This window comes from Ammospiza caudacuta, chromosome 18 (assembly GCF_027887145.1).
Source record: "Ammospiza caudacuta isolate bAmmCau1 chromosome 18, bAmmCau1.pri, whole genome shotgun sequence".
Lineage (NCBI taxonomy): Eukaryota > Metazoa > Chordata > Aves > Passeriformes > Passerellidae > Ammospiza > Ammospiza caudacuta.
The window spans coordinates 4,165,749-4,184,174 of NC_080610.1; the positions used below are offsets into that span (position 1 = coordinate 4,165,749).

The 18,426-nt window shown below is 40.2% G+C and overlaps 1 protein-coding gene across 1 annotated transcript in view; it reads left to right on the forward strand.

The window, feature by feature from the left end:
- CABIN1 (calcineurin binding protein 1) overlaps positions 1-18,426 on the forward strand; it is a 116,469-nt gene that overhangs the window by 41,203 nt on the left and 56,840 nt on the right. Inside the window, exons 28-30 of the mRNA XM_058816521.1 lie at positions 2,003-2,182; positions 4,509-4,843; positions 11,621-11,734. Of these exons, the coding sequence (XP_058672504.1) occupies positions 2,003-2,182; positions 4,509-4,843; positions 11,621-11,734 (629 nt within the window). The remainder of the gene's footprint in view (positions 1-2,002; positions 2,183-4,508; positions 4,844-11,620; positions 11,735-18,426) is intronic.

Here is an 18,426-nt window from a genome sequence, read left to right on the forward strand (position 1 = left end):
ACATTTGTTCCCATAAGGAAAAGCTCATACATACATTTGAAATTTAATATGTTGAATCATTGTCTGTCTTTGCATGATGAAAAACTATTGTAATTTCCCAGTGTCTGATCTCACCCAGGCATATTGCTCTGGCATTTCTTGATTTACATTCTGATGCTTCATCTGTCATAACCCACACATCAGAACTGACCTGCAGGCTTGTGGCAACATCTGGAAATTTGCAATTTTTTTTCCCCTAGATGAGTAATTCAGCCTCTTTGCCACAGATACAGAAACTTCTTTAAAAAAAAAATACCAAGGGAGCTACTGTAAATGATTTCCCTGATGTCAACTGGGAGTTCAATAGTATTGATTTGTACCACAGAAAGTTATTAAAGCTTTATAAATGAGTCATTTAAAGCTTGACTGACCTCTCTTCAGAATCTTCTCTTCCCATTCTTTGTAATTATATTCTTTCTGTATAAAACTTGTCATCATTAACCAGCTTCTATAGCTTCCAATTAGGAAGCAAATACTGTTCCCCCATTCTTTTCCAAGATAGTTTTATTAAGATCTGCTCACTGAAAGGGAAGGTTTTCTTTGTGTGGTAGTGAAAAACCTACAGAGTGCATCAAATTTGGTTTAAATTCATTGGAATCCTAATTAGCAGAACCTGATCTGCAAGCTGAAGGTTTGCAGAGGGATTTATCTTGATAAAATAAATTCATAGGAGGCCCTTAGCTCTCTCCTGAACAAGTGCAATTCAGATGGAACAGAAGAAATTTAATTAAATTATCCGCTCATCTCAAAGCAAGGGCTTTTGCTTTGTTAATTTTCTTTCTTGATCTTATCAATAAAATTGATGAATCAGAATGCAGTGGAACTGCCTAGACAATGGATGTAACCCCCTCCTGGTTATGCCATTTCTGTACAGAATTATAAAATGGTTTGGATTGGAATGGACCTTTAAAGATCATCTGCAATGAGCAGGGACATCTTTAACTAGATCACAGAATCAAGTATCAGTATCTTAAGAATAAATTGGGCAGAATCAAGTATCAGTATCTTAAGAAGAAATGGGAAATAATTCCTCTGGACTCCAGATTTAAAGGGAATTGCCTGTATAGGAATTTTATATTGAACACTGAATTGTTGGCACAATATGGAAAAATGCCAGTTCCCCATCTCAGTGGGAATGTGCAGGCCTCTTTCTGTCAGAGACACTCAGCTGTGTTCTTTACTCATGCAGGGTTGCCTCTGATAACCCTTGATGTAAAGAACTTGGGTTATATCTGGCAGGTTTCAGACATGAGTGGGAGGTTTTCACTTGCCTGTTCTGAGGTGTGTTTTATCCCCCTGATAAAGTCACAATGCCTGTTCCTGTGCTCATTGACAGCTTAGTTGTGACTGTGCTGTAGTCAGCAGCCCCTGCTCCACTCTGTCAAGGTAAAGTCACTTCTCCTTTTCTTCTGTGGCTGCCTCGAGGTCCAGTTTCCCTGTCTGTGTTAGGCCTGGTTCTTTGACGTGTTGTTTATTTGCCATATCCAATCACCTTTCAGAGTGTTTGTTGAATAGCATCTTACACCTGCAGGATAGTTGGCATCAGAGATCACCCCTGTAAGTCTTTGCCCTCTAATTTTACTGATTTTTCTTTCTTTCATGAGTAATTTTTACCAGTATTGTTCTTCATGGTGTTCTCTTGTCAATTGAACTTTGCTTGTGTCAGGTTCAAAATTATACTGGGTCCAGTAAACCTGGGAGATTTTCCAGGGCCATACTGCCTGAAATACTGTGTCCCCAGCCTAACTGCTCTTGAAAATTGAGCTTTATTGCTTTTGAATCAAATTCCAGGATTATATTCTAGGAAGAAATGTGGTGAGAATGAAATACCTTTCCTTGGTGGTGGTAAGGGATCCTGTGTGGCAGTTGTAAGAGTTTGCAGAGTTTTGTGTTGCTGTTACCAAGAGACAAGCAGCAGCTTGAGGGCTATGAAGAGATGCATTCCTTCTTTATCTCTTTGCAGAGAGGAGTCAGGATAGCACAGGAGCAGTGCTGTCTGACTCCAGCTCCACACAGGACATGTTCAATGAGCCTGCCAGCTCTCAGGACAGCCTGAAGAAGACTTACACAGAGAAGAGGATTTCTGCTACCTGTGCTGATACTCTGGTGCTCAAAGAGACCCTGGGATCTGCAGAGGAAAAGGGTAGGCCTGATTTAATAGATCATCATGTCAGCTGCAGTAGTCTCATTAAAGTGTTTCTCCTGGCTTGCACTGAAATATGCTGCACTGTGACTGAGGATTTGAACTAGGTATCATTGCTGCCTCTATGTGTAGCTTAAATTTAGAGCTGTGCCCCATTAATTTGTCCACCAATCCAATTTGTTCTGTCTGTTAAATCTTACAAAGAAAAACTGAACTGCTGTCTGCTGGCCCTTTGACTGACTTGCCTTCTTTTAGGTCATTATTTGCTTTTTCTTCAGTGTTTCATATTTTTAAATAATTTAAAGAGTAGTTATTTGAATATAGTCTCAAACAAGACTTTTTTATTTTCCCCAGGAATAGATGACCTTTTGTTCTGTCCCATATTCAGTACAGAGAAGAGCTTAAGTAGTAGAATTTAGATGCTTTATTCCATTGTATACTTCATTCCAGTGGAGAGCTAGAATTGCTCTCTACCAGATTTTTCCATATATAATAGTACTAAATGTTCTGTATTCCACTGGAAAAATGGTTTCAGAATCCATTAGCTGGAGTTTCCCTTTGTCTGATGTTTGTACAGTTGGATGTGGCAGTAGATAAAGAGGCTGGACTTCAACAGGGAAAGACAAACAAAACCAATGTGTAAATTTTGTCCACCTTTCCAGGCTGTGGCTTTTTGTGGGATGTTAAGTCTTCTTTGCCAGCTCACACTTTCCCAGTTCCAGAGATCCAGAGATCATGCTGTGGAGAGTCCTGAACCACTTCCCTGATCTCACTAGGAACAAGTGCCAAGCAGTTTTGTCTTTGTTTGCAGACTTGGATTACCTTAGTTTCTAATTTTTAAAAATATTTTACTTCAGTCTTGCCCAAGCTAAGGAAGCCTGTGGTGGTGCTTGCATTAACATGCTGAAATAGATGCCAGTTCCTAGTTTTACTTCCATAATCACTAAATCCAGTAGTATTTGGCTACTAGACTAAAATCATGGCTCTTTTTCAGGCTTGCAGTGAGCTGTGTTATTGTCATCATCTGTCTGTCAGAAAAACCATCAAATGCATTCTTAAATTAGTGGTGTTTATTAGAACAGATGTTGTTTCCCATAAAGCTACCTGTACAGTAAAATTATTTTGGGTATAGACATCAGGCAAGCACATTTTGAAAAAATATGTGTTCTATAAAACATGTTTGACTCAAAAATTCAGCCTTATGAGAGAAAAAGTTATGGAGCAGCTTTATATTTGAGGATGAAGTACATTTTAGTGTATCTGTACACTCTGCTGGGAGATAAGATCTAATGTAAGAGACTCTTTATCATAGCAAAGACAAAGGCATGGTAAACTTCCATGACTGAAGATCAAAGTTAAGGAAATTAATCTGCATGTAGGATGTGTGTTTCCAGCAGCAGTGGTTAGCTAGCAGGAAATGTGGAAGCTGCCACTGTAGCAAGATGATTTCTGAAGTAAGATTTAGTATCCTTCAGTGAAAGATGGTTCAATTGAATTATAAGTTACCCAGTTAATCACAGAAATATTTACATGGAATTGTAGGTCCTACATTATGCAGAAGACCAGGTGAGCTGCTGCTAATCCTTCTGTCTGAGTCCATTTTGTGTTCTGGGATTGTGTTCTAGACAGACTATTAAGAATAAAACATTTCACTTGGGAGGATGGCATTTTCTGTTCTTTCTTCTTTTCTTTGCAATAAAATATTCCTGAATTTACTCTTTTATTTTGGCTTTTTTCACTCCTCCACCTCAATCTTCCAAGACTATGTAAAACCCTATATTTTGTGTAAGGTGTGAATTCCTAACTATTGTTCAGGATAAAACCCAAATTAAGACAATGGAGATACCAGGGTAAAACCCAAATGAAGCAAATGGAGACACCAGGATAAAACCCAAATGAAGGGAATGGAGATACCAGGATAAAACCCAAATTAAGACAATGGAGATACCAGGATAAAACCCAAATGAAGGGAATGGAGATACCAGGGTAAAGCCCAAATGAAGGGAATGGAGATACCAGGATAAAACCCAAATGAAGACAATGGAGATACCAGGGTAAAACCCAAATGAAGACAATGGAGATACCAGGATAAAACCCTAATGAAGACAATGGAGACACCATGGTGTGGCTCTGTCAATGAGTTGCAGATCACTTGTTCAATGCACATCACAAATAGTCATGAATTTTTTTTTATATTTCTGTCTGTGCTTTAATGAAGAAAAGGATTGCCTTTTGTCATACTGAATTTTTGTCATTTTCTAGATGTCATTTGCCATTTGGAAATGGCATTTTCACTGTCACTTTTCTCTTACTGTTCCAACTGCAGGAAAATCAGAGGAGCTGCTGGAGATCTCAGTGTCTTATGATCCCACTGAGCCTACTGCCCAGAAACTGCTGCTGGACCCTCAGTGTGCTCCTGGCAGTGCCCCCAGAGCTGCCATGGCCCCAGGCTCCCAGTGGGACTGCAAGAAGAAGGCTGAGCCCTGTGCAGAGGATGCCTGTGAGTTCCCCCAGGGCCTCCCCGCAGACCTGGAGGAGCAGCGCAAGTTCCTGACGGAGCAGTGCATCTCCTCCTTCTGCCTGTGCCTCAGCCGCTTCCCCCAGCACTACAAGAGCCTCTACAGGCTGGCCTACCTCTACACCTACAGCAAAACACACAAGGTGAGCCCTGGGCCCCAGTGAGCCCCAGGGGGATTGGGATCTGGAGGGAGTTCTCAGTGTGTAGCTGTATGCAAACCTCGAGATAAGAAACGCTGAGTTAGGAATGCCATGGAGTAGGACAGGCTCTATCAACTCTATCAATTCTATCAGCTTTCTATCTCAGCTCTTGTTGAGAGAGAAATTGAACCAGAAACAAGTTTCAAAGGATGGCTGTCAGGACCTTTAGCTTATCAGAAACCCTGAGATTGTTAAAAGTCTCTTTTTCCAGCCTGGTGCTTGAAGAAGGAGTCAGGGCTCTTCATTTCTCAGCCTCAAGGTTGTTCATTGTTTCTTATCTATAAAAAATTTTCTCCTGCCCTGCCGAGGTCCGTCCAGCAGGACAGTTCCAGGCACTCTGCCTGCCCCCAGGCTGTGTTATGTCTTTATACTAAAAACTACATGTACAATGTTTACAATTCCTTCCCAATACCCATCACCTGTGTTAGACAGTGAGCTTCTACTCTAAACCAATCTGTGAGTGCCACCATCACAGCAGAAGATGGAGGCCAAGAAGAAGAAGGAGAAAGGCTGGACACACCCAGTTCCCTCCATCTTGCCTCCTGAACCCCCATACCAAAACCCTAAAATCTACTTTTCCACCCCATGATAATTTCACTATTTTTCTACCCAAGTGTTGTGGCTTGCTGATCTTCATCTAAGGTTGGTAATTTTTTCCATGGGTCATAATCAAACCCACAGGTGTTTGGGGTCTGTGCCAGGGTCCCTGAGCCCCCTGGCAGGGGTCCTGCCCATCCTGGACAGCCAGGGGGATGTTCTGGGTCGTGACAGATGGCCTTGCAAATAAGACTGGATACTTTAGAGAAATAGAACTATGAAAGATGCATTGTAGGAGGACCCAGAGGGGTAATTTTAGATGATTGGCTTTAAGGCATTTAGAGCATGGTGTGGCTGAAGCTGACAGGCCAAGAAATGCTTATAGTGTTTCACTTATAGTGTATCACTTATAGTATTGCAATTAGGAAATAATTAGCTTCTGATTGTGATGGTGTGAATTATAACATCTGTATTATCCCACTCTCCTCATGAGACTGAAAATAGAATAAAAGGTTTTAAAACACCTCTCAGTTGGCCCATCTCTGGGTCAGGAAAAGAGTATTGTCCAACACCCCAGCAAACCAGCTGTGCTGCCACTGGCTCTGGTGCAGAAGTGTCAGTGCTAAAACACATCTTGTTCAGTGCAGTTTGGAATGAAGCTACACTTGAAGACTGAAGTCTTCAGCTCCTGGATTGTCTGACTCGTGTGTGAGGTCAGTTAAGGAGAAAATTTCTTTTTTTATTACTGAACGAAGTAATTTTCTGTCATTCAGCAGAGAATTACATTTCAGATATGTCACATAAATTAAGATGTTCTCATAAAAATGACAGCAATTATTTATTTTACTGAATAAGTGAACTGAAAAGTGACTTGGAAGCAGAAATTAATCAATATTGTGTAAACACATCATGTGACACAGATAAACTTTCTTGATATCCTAAGTCTTTAATGGTAAAATGGGTAGGAATAGTACATTGAAATGATCAGAGGTATTTCACTATTTGTCATAATCAAGGTTTTAATTCACAGATTTTATATTTGGAAGTCTTGTATTAGATCATATGCTGCTTTCCCTGGCTTCCTGAGTTTTCTTCCCCACAAGTACTTATGTGAACAACAGGGAGGGGAAACAAATTGTACAAAACAAAAAACAATTGCTGCTCCCCTGGCCTGGATCAGCCATGTCACCAGTGTCACTGCAAAGGGAGCACAGGCAAGTCCTGCCAGCCACTGGAAGGTGATGAATATTCCATTTGTGAGTGATTATCCAGAAAAAATATCACCCTTTTTATGGAGAGCTTGTTTTGCAAACATTCTTACGCTGTTTGTATGTAACAGTTGTTAATTTTTCCATGGAGCTCATCATGAATAGGAGCCATAGATTCCTGCAATCTGTCATTACTGTTGCTGACATGATTTTGTATCAACATTCAACAAAAAAAGCTGGCTGTTTTTAATTTATTGGTTCAAATAGCACGGCCTTGCCTGAGGAACTACTTGCAAAATATTTTCTTCCATTATTTTTCCCTGATGAAGCTTTCTCTTTTGCTTTTTATATCTCCCTCCTTATATAAATATCAACTCAGTGATGGATTTCCATGTGAAATACACATTGTCTAAATCTGTTTCCTCTTGGAACTCAGAAAAACTAAATCCTGCCTGTTTGAGCCTAGTAGTTACCAGGCTGGCTTCAAGGAGCACTTTTGGATGTCCTTTCTATTACTACTGTCCTTTCTATTACTTCTGCAGAATCCATAATGAACACTTGGCATGGCAAAACCCAAAAAAAATCTTCTTATTGCAATATGTGCACTACATATTTTCACATGAGTTTTACATTTCTTTCTTCAGTGACTCATTCAGGTTCTTTTGTAGAGCAATGCTCAATGTCTGTGCTTTAGTGGAACATTACTGTGTTTTTAGTGAAGTTAAACTCCTGCAGAAAATTAAAACACAAAATGGATCACTGTCAGCACAAACTGCAGTAAGAATTATGCTTACATTTACTCATGATCAGCCTGATTTAAAAAATGAGATAAATTACATCAGGTTGAGTTGTTGGGGGGCAGAGTGGTAAATTTTAGAAAACTGAGATTAATTTTTAAATGTGTATAACCATCTTGGAAAATTCGGCATTTATGTTCCAACGCCAGGAATTTGCATGAAGAATTTAGACTGATGGCCAAAATTCATGGTTGGCTGGGAAGAGGAGAGGATTGGCAGGTCTCCATAGTGCTCAGAAAAACAAGTTTTCCATATGCAATCTGTTTTCTCCCATTTCACAGCTTCCCTGGTTTTGCTGTTGTGAGATTAGTGAAGATAGTTGAGTGCTTTTTTAAATATCTTTTCAAACTCTATGCACATTTTGTTTGGCTACATGTTCTGTTGGGTTTTTTTCCCCCTGCAAAATCCAGCTTAATATTTGGAGTCTATTTTTCTTTGTTTTAGTCTGTTATCAGAAGAAATTTGTACATAGCTGTCTTTAGTTGGAGTAAATGTGCAGGCAAATACAAATGAATTTTCACGAGTTGCTTCATTGCCAGTTTGGGCAGTAGTTTCAGTTTCCTGTTAATATTGTCTTGAAGTAAAGTCTTGATTCTTTGTGACTTTTGCCTCTGAAATGAATGTTGGCACAGTTTGGAAGGAGAAGTTAGGACATGGCACTGTTTGTCAGTGTAAAATATTCATCTTATTGTCCTTATGGATCAGTGTGTGGAACTGGTCTGATAATCTGTTACCAGCAGGTTGTCAGGAAAGAAAAATATTTACTTACATGCTTTTTTTAAATCTCAAATAAAAAGTGCTCTGTAAATCCTGCAAGAATCTGCTCACAAAGACTGTGTGAGTTTTTTAAGTTTGTATGTTCTGTAATGTCTGTTATTACCAGAGCCCTTAATGGGGAAATAAATGTTGGGTGTGACATGAGGTCAGTGATGTGGCAGGTTGGTCAAACCAACATAATACATGCATGTAAAAATTACAAGATTATATGTTTGTAGGCTTAATATGTACTTAGAGACAGACATAGTAGATGTAACCACTCTAAGTAGAAACAGTTTGATAATAACAATTCATTTAAAAGGCCACCCTTCAAATCAGTAGTCATTTTATTTTGCTTTTATTTGATGGAGGAGGAGGTTTTTGAGACAAAGCCTTCTGATGGACTGTAAAAGAAATCAGAGGGAAGGATTAAAGTATAGTGGAGGGTTTTGTTCACCTCCCAGAAACACTTTGTGGAGTTTATAGTTTAGGTAAAGGTGTTTCTGACACCACTGAGTTAAGGGGTGTCCATCCCAGGTGATTCAGTTCCACTTGGTTGGCCCTAAGAGATTTTCCTTTTCTACTTCAGCTTTTTTGCAAGTTACTGTACCCTGTCAGTCATCTTGTCTTTGAATCTTGGGGTGATAAAGATGTGGGAGGCAACAGCTGAACTGGAAAGAGTATTTCATAATTGCCCTGAGTCAGACAGCCAAATCCAGCCTTTGAGGCTGGCAAGCAGTGTGCCAAGAAGAATAAATCCTTTTTGCTGTGTCCTGGATCCCTTCACCCACTCCTAATAACTTCATCAGCTGAAAACCAAGCAGAGCAGACTCTGTAAAATCTAATGAGTTGAGACCTGCTCAGGCATATTTACTGGCAATAAGTGATCATGCTGATTTAAGGAGAAGGGTAGTGGAAAATCTGTAACTATGTCTTTTATTCCTATTAGCTTTGATTGTGTGAAGTTACCGTGTAATTGCCCCATTTGTCTGAATGATCTTTTCTCCTCCTGGCTGGGATGCTGCCATCATCTTGTTCAATAAAAGCCTGTGAATTATGTGCACCAAACACATGCCTGTGGATGGTCAGTGTGATGTGCACTGCACATCCCAGCACCAGAGCATGATGCTACAATTAATGACACAATTAATGATCTCTTAACCTTTTCCTTGTTTTCATTTGAGAATACATCCACGGCTAACATTTCTTTAGATGGGATTTCAGATCTAAGCTTTGTGGTGGGATGGTAACTTTCTTAAAGATTTTGTTTTCCTTGAATTTTTATGTGATAGTTTTAACTGTAAGATTCAGATTACCACACATTAGGCAAGTCTTACTTCATTTTCACACTTGGAATTAACTTACACTTCTGATGACTATGATTAGCACAAAATAAAGCATTTTCTCTGCCTGGATCTTGGATGATCCAATAGGATTATTTTTGTTGGATTCTGATTTTATTCAAAACAAGATGGCTTTCATGGAAGACCAGATTTTTGTAGCTTCTCTTGTGTTGTATTTTCTTCTGTATGTATTTCCAAGTATTTTTCAGGATTAGGTTAACAGGATTACAGAAATACATATTACAAAAGAAGTTATGTAGAAGAAAGTTAGTATGCAGCTGAGTTTACACCTTCTGCTTTCTTCAGTCTTAATTAAATTTGACACTTAGTGATAATAATTAAATTTACTGATATCCATGACCAGCCAGAAAGTACCTTGTGATATTTATGAGTGAATATGTATTTGTTCCATACCAAAACAAAGCTGTCCAAATCCCATTGATTATGCTGCACTATAATCATGAATGCCCTGTGTAAGTACCTCTGTGAGCTCTTGGAATGAGGGATTCTTGACACCCATAAATATCTGGTCATTATTGCCAGTGTTCAGCTCTCCTGCACATGAATCCATAATCAGCATTTTGCTCGAGGGGATGCTGCAGTTCTGGTGAGACATTGGAGATTTCTGCATGATTGCTGTCATTAGCACAAAGGCACTGATGATGGAGCAGAGCTTCCACTGTTTCACCAGGGTCTTGTAAATAAAAATACTCTGGAACACAGGAACTTTTCTAATAACCCCCAACCCAACACACAAATATATACACAAAAGAAAGGATATTACAGCTGGAATGTGCTTCTTGGATGGACATGATTTAATCACTTTTATGACTCACAGAAGTGTATTTCCAGACCACAGCACACAAGCCAGAGTGCAACATTCTTATTTGTCTCTATGAACCAAACATCTTCCTTTCTTTGATGTCCTCTCTTGTGATGTCTTCTGGTCAAATGCAACTCAAATGCTACTTTTGAACCCTGAAATAAAAAATGAAGTAAAGCAAAACTTCCATCAGTGAAACCTCACAATTAATAACTGTCCCATCTGTTGGTAACATTCTGCCTGGAGCCAGCAGCTGTCCCTAGTTCTCAGCTACAAAAGAGAGCTCCATGCATTGAAATTTTAGAGGGATACTGCTTTTATCAATTTTTGGTTGTCATCTATCATTTGGTCCCCTACTGATAATTTCTTGTTAATTCACTGAGCACTATTATCCAAGTTTGATCTCAGTTGTGGAATTTCCAGGGAGGTGAAGTGAACTTACATGGAGGGCAATGCTGGGTGGGGCCAAAAGCTCTGAATTCCCCTCCCCACTAAAGGAAAGCTGCAGTTTGAGCCTGAGGGTCGAGGCCTCAGCTCTGGCAGGTTATTCCCTGCAGGTGGTGGGCCCAAGGGAAAGAGCTGTGAGTGTGTGGGGAGAATGGAACAGCAAGTATGACAAAAATGAGAAAAGACATTGCAGGTTAATAAATAAAAGTGTAGTTTGTTTTGTACTTTCACCTGTGGTGGCTTTTGCATCCCCTGTGTGGTATTTGCTGGTTCCCCAGGAGGAAATGATGACTCTGACTCCATTTTCTTAGAAGACATTATTATATTATATTATATTATATTATATTATATTATATTATATTATATTATATTATATTATATTATATTATAATATATTATATTATATTATATTATATTATATTATATTATATTATATTATATTATATTATATTAATGCTATACTAAAACTGTACTATAGAATAGAGAAAGGATACAGACAGAAGGTTACAAAGAATGAGAATGAAAACCTGTGACTCCTTCCAGAGTCCTGACACAGCTGGCTGTGATTGGTCATTAAGTTAAAACAATTCACATGGAACCAATCAAACAATGACCAGTTGATAAACAATGTCCAAACCGCATTCCAAAGCGGCAAACACAGGAGAAGTGAATCAGATAATATTGTTTTCATTTTTCTTTGAGGCTTCTCAGCTTGCCAGGAGAAGAATCCTGGGCAAAGAGGATTTTTCAGAAAATGTGACAGTGACGTTTACTCCTGCCTCCATGTGACCTGGCTGTTGTTTCCACAGAACCTGCAGTGGGCCCGGGACGTGCTGCTGGGCAGTGGGGTGCCCTGGCAGCAGCTGAAGCACATGCCTGCACAGGGCCTCTTCTGTGAGAGGAACAAGACCAACTTCTTCAATGTAAGTTTACACAGCTGATAAACACAGTGCACTTGTGTTCTCAGCCAGCCCTGAGACACCTGTTTCTCATTGGAAAGGTCTGCAAAGGGATGGGGATGTGAAATTCCACGCAGGCACGTTAAACAAGCCATGAGCAAGTAAAGGAAAGGAGAATTACAGAGATATTTACTGGGTGAATATCTCTCTTGAAAGGCTATTTCTGGTGAGCTGGAAAACATGGGGAGAGAAGCACCAACATTTTTTCAGTTATGCATCATTTATCATACACTTGATGGCTGAGCCCTCTTTAAAAATTGTAATTTTGTTCATCTTGATTATCCTCTTGTTTATCCTGTTGTTTCTCAACTCAGCCTGCAGTTCTCATGATGAAAAATAGTGCTATTTGCTCTAAGAGCTCTGCTGAGTTGGAAGGAGCTTTCTTGTGCTCTGCTGTCTGTAGCAGAAGGAGTGTCCCAGCCCCAGAGTGAGGCAGCAGCACTGTCACAGGGGCTGTCCCTGTGTCTGTGATCACCTCCAGGGCTGTCCCTGTGTCTGTGATCACCTCCACAGGATTGTCCCTGTGTCTGTGATCACCTCCCCAGCGTGCCTGTGCCTCTCAGGGGACACAGAATGCTCCTGAGACTCCCATGGTCATTTATCCCTCAATTCCCTGCTGGGACTGCCACTCACACACTGCTGTTGTCTCTGGGATCTTTGCCTTTCCTGTGCTACGTGCCACGGTTTTTGCCTTTTGTTCTTTTGTGACAGGGTTCTTTAGCAGTTCTGGAGAGCCTGGAGATGCTCTGTTTGTCATTCTGGGCTGAGTACAGTCCACATCTGTTATGTGGTTGCCTGTGATGGCAGTGACAAAATTTTGTGTCTCTGCTTTCCTATCCAGTGCTTCTGTTTTAAAATTAGAATTGTGAAATTTATTTGAGCTTTATATCTCTTAACACCTATCTTCATTTTTGCTGTATGTTGTGTTAATTAGCACCTCTCTGCAAACCTTTTAAGTACAAGCTAAGTGCTCATCTCTGATTATAATCCCTCAGGTGGGTTAAACAGCACGGGAATATTGACAATGGTTCAACATTGATTCATGGATCAGTCTGCAAAAGGGGTTTCTATATCATTGCATCTTTCTGGAGAGAAGTTTTGATTAACAAGTGCTGTCAGCCAGCAGCTAAACACCATGCACCCATCTGATCCCTCCCCTCCCATTCCCTCCATGGCATGGGGAGGAGAATCACAGAAAAGGTAAAGCCTGTGGACTAAAATCTGTTAAAAACTGAAATAAAAAATGTTATAATAATAGTAATGAAAGGAGAAATAGAGAGGAATAAAACCCAAGAAAAGCAGGAGATGCTCCATCCAGCTGCTCAGTACCTGCTGGCTGATGTGGCAGCTCCCCAGCAGCCACAGCCCCCAGTTTCTGTACTGGGTTGTGTCCATCCCTCCCTTCCACCCTCTGGCCAGTTCCAGTCACCCTTCCTGGCCGTGCTCCCTCCCAGCTCCTCGTGCACTTCCTCACTGGCAGAGCCTGGGAAACTGCTGTGGAGTGAGCTCTGCTTAGCAACAGCTACAACATCTCTGTGTTATCAGCATTATTCTCACACTGAATCCAAACCAGGGCTGCAGCAGCCACTGGGAACAGAATTAACTCTGTCCCAGCTGGAGCCAGGCACAGCTGGTGGGACAGACCAAACAGTGGCACCTCAGTGATGGCTGCACAGCTTTGTGCTGCTTTCCCTGCACTGCCTGCCAGTTTTCCCTACAAAAATCCTGCTGTGATTAGCCCCTGACACTGCTGAATGCTTGGACTCAGATACACAGAGTGCAAAGTGTTCTTGTGGAAATTAGTGGAATTATTCAGCGTGCTTCAAGCCAAGTGTGAACTTTGCATGAGCAAGGCTGACTTGTTCATCACTGCAGGGTTAAGTGTCAGTGTTCTGTTTTAATGGATGAGGAAGATGAGCAGTAGGGGACTGAGAGGTGTGTATAAGGGAGTGTTTCTACTAGAAAATGTGAATTACCACATTAAGGGAGATCAGTGGTTGACCTAAATCGTGTCTAGTTTTTGAATGCTAATGCTAGCTAATTTAATTTAAAGAGATTCCACTTTATTCCTAGGTGGAATTTTCTAGCATTATTTCAGAAAGCAATTATTTCTTACTCTGCATACTAATATTTTTATGCTCTGAAGGATGAAAAGTACTAGCATAGATACTTGACAGCAGGATAATAATGTTATTTTGTAAATCGACAAAAACTTAATTCCCATAATTGATTTCTTTAATCAGAAATTAGATACACTATGAAAAAATAGACAACCTTCAACAAAAGGTATATACTGGCCCAGTGCAATATATTGGAATAGTGCTGGAAAAGATAGAAGCTATTTGTAAATGATATTCTCAGTTTGAACTTGGGTCTGTCACCACACAAAGGCAGTGTTAGTCTGGAGTCCTCAATGTAGATCACTGTCTCCAGGCTTTAAAAATTTTTGTTTGGGGATGAACTGCAGTGTCTCAGCTGTGGGGGCATCTTGACTTAACTCTGCATGTAGGTTTGTCTTCCTGGGAACAGTTTAGCATGATGAAATATTTTGGTGGTCTCATTTTCTACCCAGCAATATTTTCAAAATCCTCTTCAAGTAACATTGTGTGAAGCATGTGGCATCAATCCAGAACAGATGACACAGACATAGCACAGTGAGAAAATCCAGATCTGAGAGGGAAAGGACCACAAGTGCCCATGACAAAAAGCTGGTGGTGTCAGCTGACATTCCAGAATTGGACAAACCTCAATCTGTGAATAACTCGGAAAACAACCCCTGAGCTCTGCACTGACCTTGCCTGGGTTGAGGCACAGCCATTCTGTTCCCATGCAGGGCTCCCAGGCAGTGGGGAAGAGGCTGAGCTGCTTCATCTGGGGCAGAGCTCTGCTGTGTCATCCCCTGGGCAGATGGTGCTGCAGCCCACTGTCCCAGCTCCTGTCTTCACATACACACTTGGGTGACAAAACACAAATTCTAGCACTCTGCAAAACTAGTCTCATCTAATCTTAGAAATTAAATGGCCAACCTGAAGATTTTCTAAGCCTATTAATGTCCCCTAGGGTTATTTCCAACAGAAACCTTTTACTCAAAGCGTTTATTTGCTTCCATAAAATGCCTTTGGTTTTCTGTTTTGAGAACTCTTCAACCTTCATGATACAAAATAGTTAAATAAATGTCTCAGTGGCTTTTTGGATACTTTACTACTGGAATACCTTTTTCTTCTGCAGCAAGTAGCACTGGTGTTTTTAATCTCTCGTAGAGAAGATTTAGGGTTGTTGAAATTACAGCTGACTCAATTTTACAAGTACAAACAACAGAGTGCAAGAGAGAAAGCTAGCAGCTCCTCCCAGACATTTTATAAATCATGCATACTCCTGGTAGAATTATTTATTAAATGTTTATGACAGCACTGTATGAAAAGGAATAAACCTGAGTAAAGCTGTCTCTTGTTAAATTTTACTGCAGAACTGCTGGTCTGGATCTGTGTGTCACAGGCTGTTGTGTAATTTGTTAGCTGTCACTCATCTGCAACTTAAATGAGCAAAAAAGGCATGTTCAGTTAGCCCTGACTTCTTCATTTGACATATTAGAGTAATGTCAGGATGCTCAGAACTTCCCTTTTTCAGTTCCAAGAAAAAATAGTGTTCCTGCATTATTGTGCCTATTTGTTTCCCAAGCAGCACAGAAAGGCCCTGATTTTCTGGTTTTGCATGCTCATGGCTTTGTTAGTGATGGCAATCATATGAATGAATATTGCTGTTAGATTTTAAGGAGTTTCAGCTGTGTTCCTATAAATTACTGTCAAATCTGGTGGTTCTGGCCATTTGTCTCTTGCATGTACAGGTACATTCCAGCTTTTCTCCTTTTCTTCTTCTCAGTGTGAGTGTAAATATATACAGAGATTTTTTTTTTAGGATGGCTGCAGGATGGTTTCTATAGTAACTAAATTAGAAATTATTTCAGCAGGAGAAAAAAAATCCCAATATATTGCTTTATATAGTAGGGCACTTATTTATCCAGATTTTGTGGTACTATTAATAAAACAAAGTTAAACTTTGTGCACAGATGATGGGCATTGATCAGGCTGTGGGTAGGTGGGATTGTGGAAGAAGCACTTTGAGCTCCATGTACCAGCAAGTTCTCCATATGGTTTAATATACACTGTTTGTGTTTTCCTGGCACATCTTCTGTGGTAATAATCATCTGTTGTAATAAAGATCTTCATGTCCATCTTTGGTAACTTCCCCACAGACAGAAGCTGTGCATGCACACCATTTACTACAGTGTTGACACTGGTGTGCATGAAGTCTTGCTGCAGACTGTTATGGGTAATTGTTGTGGTTTTAATTCCAAAAGCAGTGCAGTGTGTTTATTCTCTGCTGTGTGTGTAAAGCCCTTCACCCTGTGCTCTGGGCAAACAGGGTCAAAGCAAGGTGGGGGCATCCACTGAGCACCTGAAGCTGCAGACAGCAGCAATTCCCTTTATTTTATCTTTGTTCTTGCCAAGTTTGCCTGGTCACTGGCAGGAGTCTCTGCTGAGCAGTAGGGTAAGCTCTGGACACTGAGTGGTTGAAGTCTAAAGTTGGTACTGCAAGTTTCTAAAGGTAGTTTTTATTACACAGCATGGTGTTACCCAGGGGAGCTTTCTCTGGTACTCTCTGTGCAGCACCTTCTTCCCTTAGTTGTGTTCCAGGCTGAGAGTTACATCTGCCTGTCTAAGAGCAAAGTTGGCTCTGAAAAGACCACCAGGGTTCTGTTTTGGGGTTCTGTGTGACCAGAGCCATACAGGTGAATTGGAGATGCAGAAAAGAAGGCTCCTATGAAGTCCCCAATGTAGGGGACAAACAGGGAACATGCCTCAGCTCTCCTGGAAGTTGGGCAGTTCCATCAAGGAGATTTCATTTTATGCCTCAGTTGTTTTTATACATTCCCACAGATACACATTAGTGGTCACTGTCCGAAATAGGGCATTGAGTGAATATATGGGATTTTCTTTTGATCCAATCCAGCTGTTTGTTTCTCTCCCATTTCCTGAAGTGTAACCTCAGCATTAGTGATTCTCATGCCTTTGATTAAAATGATTAAAATGAAAGATTTGTTACAGAATTTAATGTCTCTGTTAGACACAGCTGGCTGTCTATCATCCAAGGGAGGAGGGAAATCCATTAGCAGTGCTCTGAACCTATTTTAGGTGTGTGCTCTGCCCAGTCTGAGTTTGCTGCCAGTGTTGGCTTGAAGAACCCCCAGGCAGCACACAGTGCCAAGGGGCAGCTCCTCAGGGCTGCTTCAGGCAGCCTCACTGAAAGGTTCAGCATTTCCTGCCATGTACTCAAAAACTTGAAACTGGAGGAACAGCAGACTAAAACCACTTTTGTAGCAATCTCACCACTCTGCTTTCCTTCCTGTCCTTGGCTGGTGAGAGATCTGAGTTACTCTCCTCCTGCTCATAGTTGATGTGTCTCTTTTTGGTTGGCAAATGTGCTTCCAGCACCTAGACATCTGCTATGGGAACATGAGCCTTCCAACCAAACTGCTGCCATTTAGATCAGACTAGGGGGAAGTGGAAAGAACTTGAAGAAACTCACTGTGCATCCATTGAGTTGAGATTGTGCCCTCAGCATGGTGAGAGGTGGAGTTTAATCATGTGTGGAGGCTCTGAGAAAATTAATGATTATGTTTTAGTTTGATCATGATTGATTCTGAAAAAATGTTGGTCTTTTTAGTGCTTCTAATGCTTTATTTGAAAATGACTACAAGAAATTGCCAACTCAAAAAAAAAAAAAAAAAAAAGAAATCCCAAGGGACATCCCAGAAATCACAAGGGTTTAGTTATTCCATTTTGCTGTTCTTACTTCTGAGGGTTTTGGATGCCATTTTTATGCAGCCACAAGGGAACAGAAACCTTAAAGGAATCATTACAAAAAAACCCCAAAAACCACTTTGATTCCAGCAACTAGATAATGATTGAAGCAAGTTATTATACTTAGTACCATTTAAAATGTAAAAACTACCTAGAAAAGATGACCATTGACACTGTTTAGTTGCACTAAACAAAACAGTAACAATGCCATAATGACAATATAAAATAATAGTATTTTTTTTTCTACTATTTTTCTTTTTTGTGCTTAGGCTAGGTAGATAGGGATGGTTTTGGATGCCATTTTTATGCAGCCACAAGAGAACAGAAACCTTAAAGGAATCATTACAAAAAAAATCAAAAACCACTTTGATTCCAGCAACTAGATAATGCTTGAAGCAAGTTATTAGACTTAGTACCATTTAATATGCAAAAACCATCTAGAAAAGGTGACCTCCACAATTGACACTGTGTGGTTGCACTAAACAAAACAGTAACAATGCCATAATGATAACATATAATAATTGTCTATTTTTTTTCCTGCTATTTTTCTTTTTTGTGCTTAGGCTAAGTAGATAGGGGTGGTTTTGGATGCCATTTTTATGCAGCCACAAAGGAACAGAAACCATGAAGGAATCATTACAAAAAAAACCAAAAACCACTTTGATTCCAGCAACTAGATAATGATTGAAGCAAGTTATGAGACTTAGTACCATTTAATATGTAAAAACGAGTGTCTAGAAAAGGTGACCATTGACACTGTGTGGTTGCACTAAACAAAGCAGTAGCAATACCACA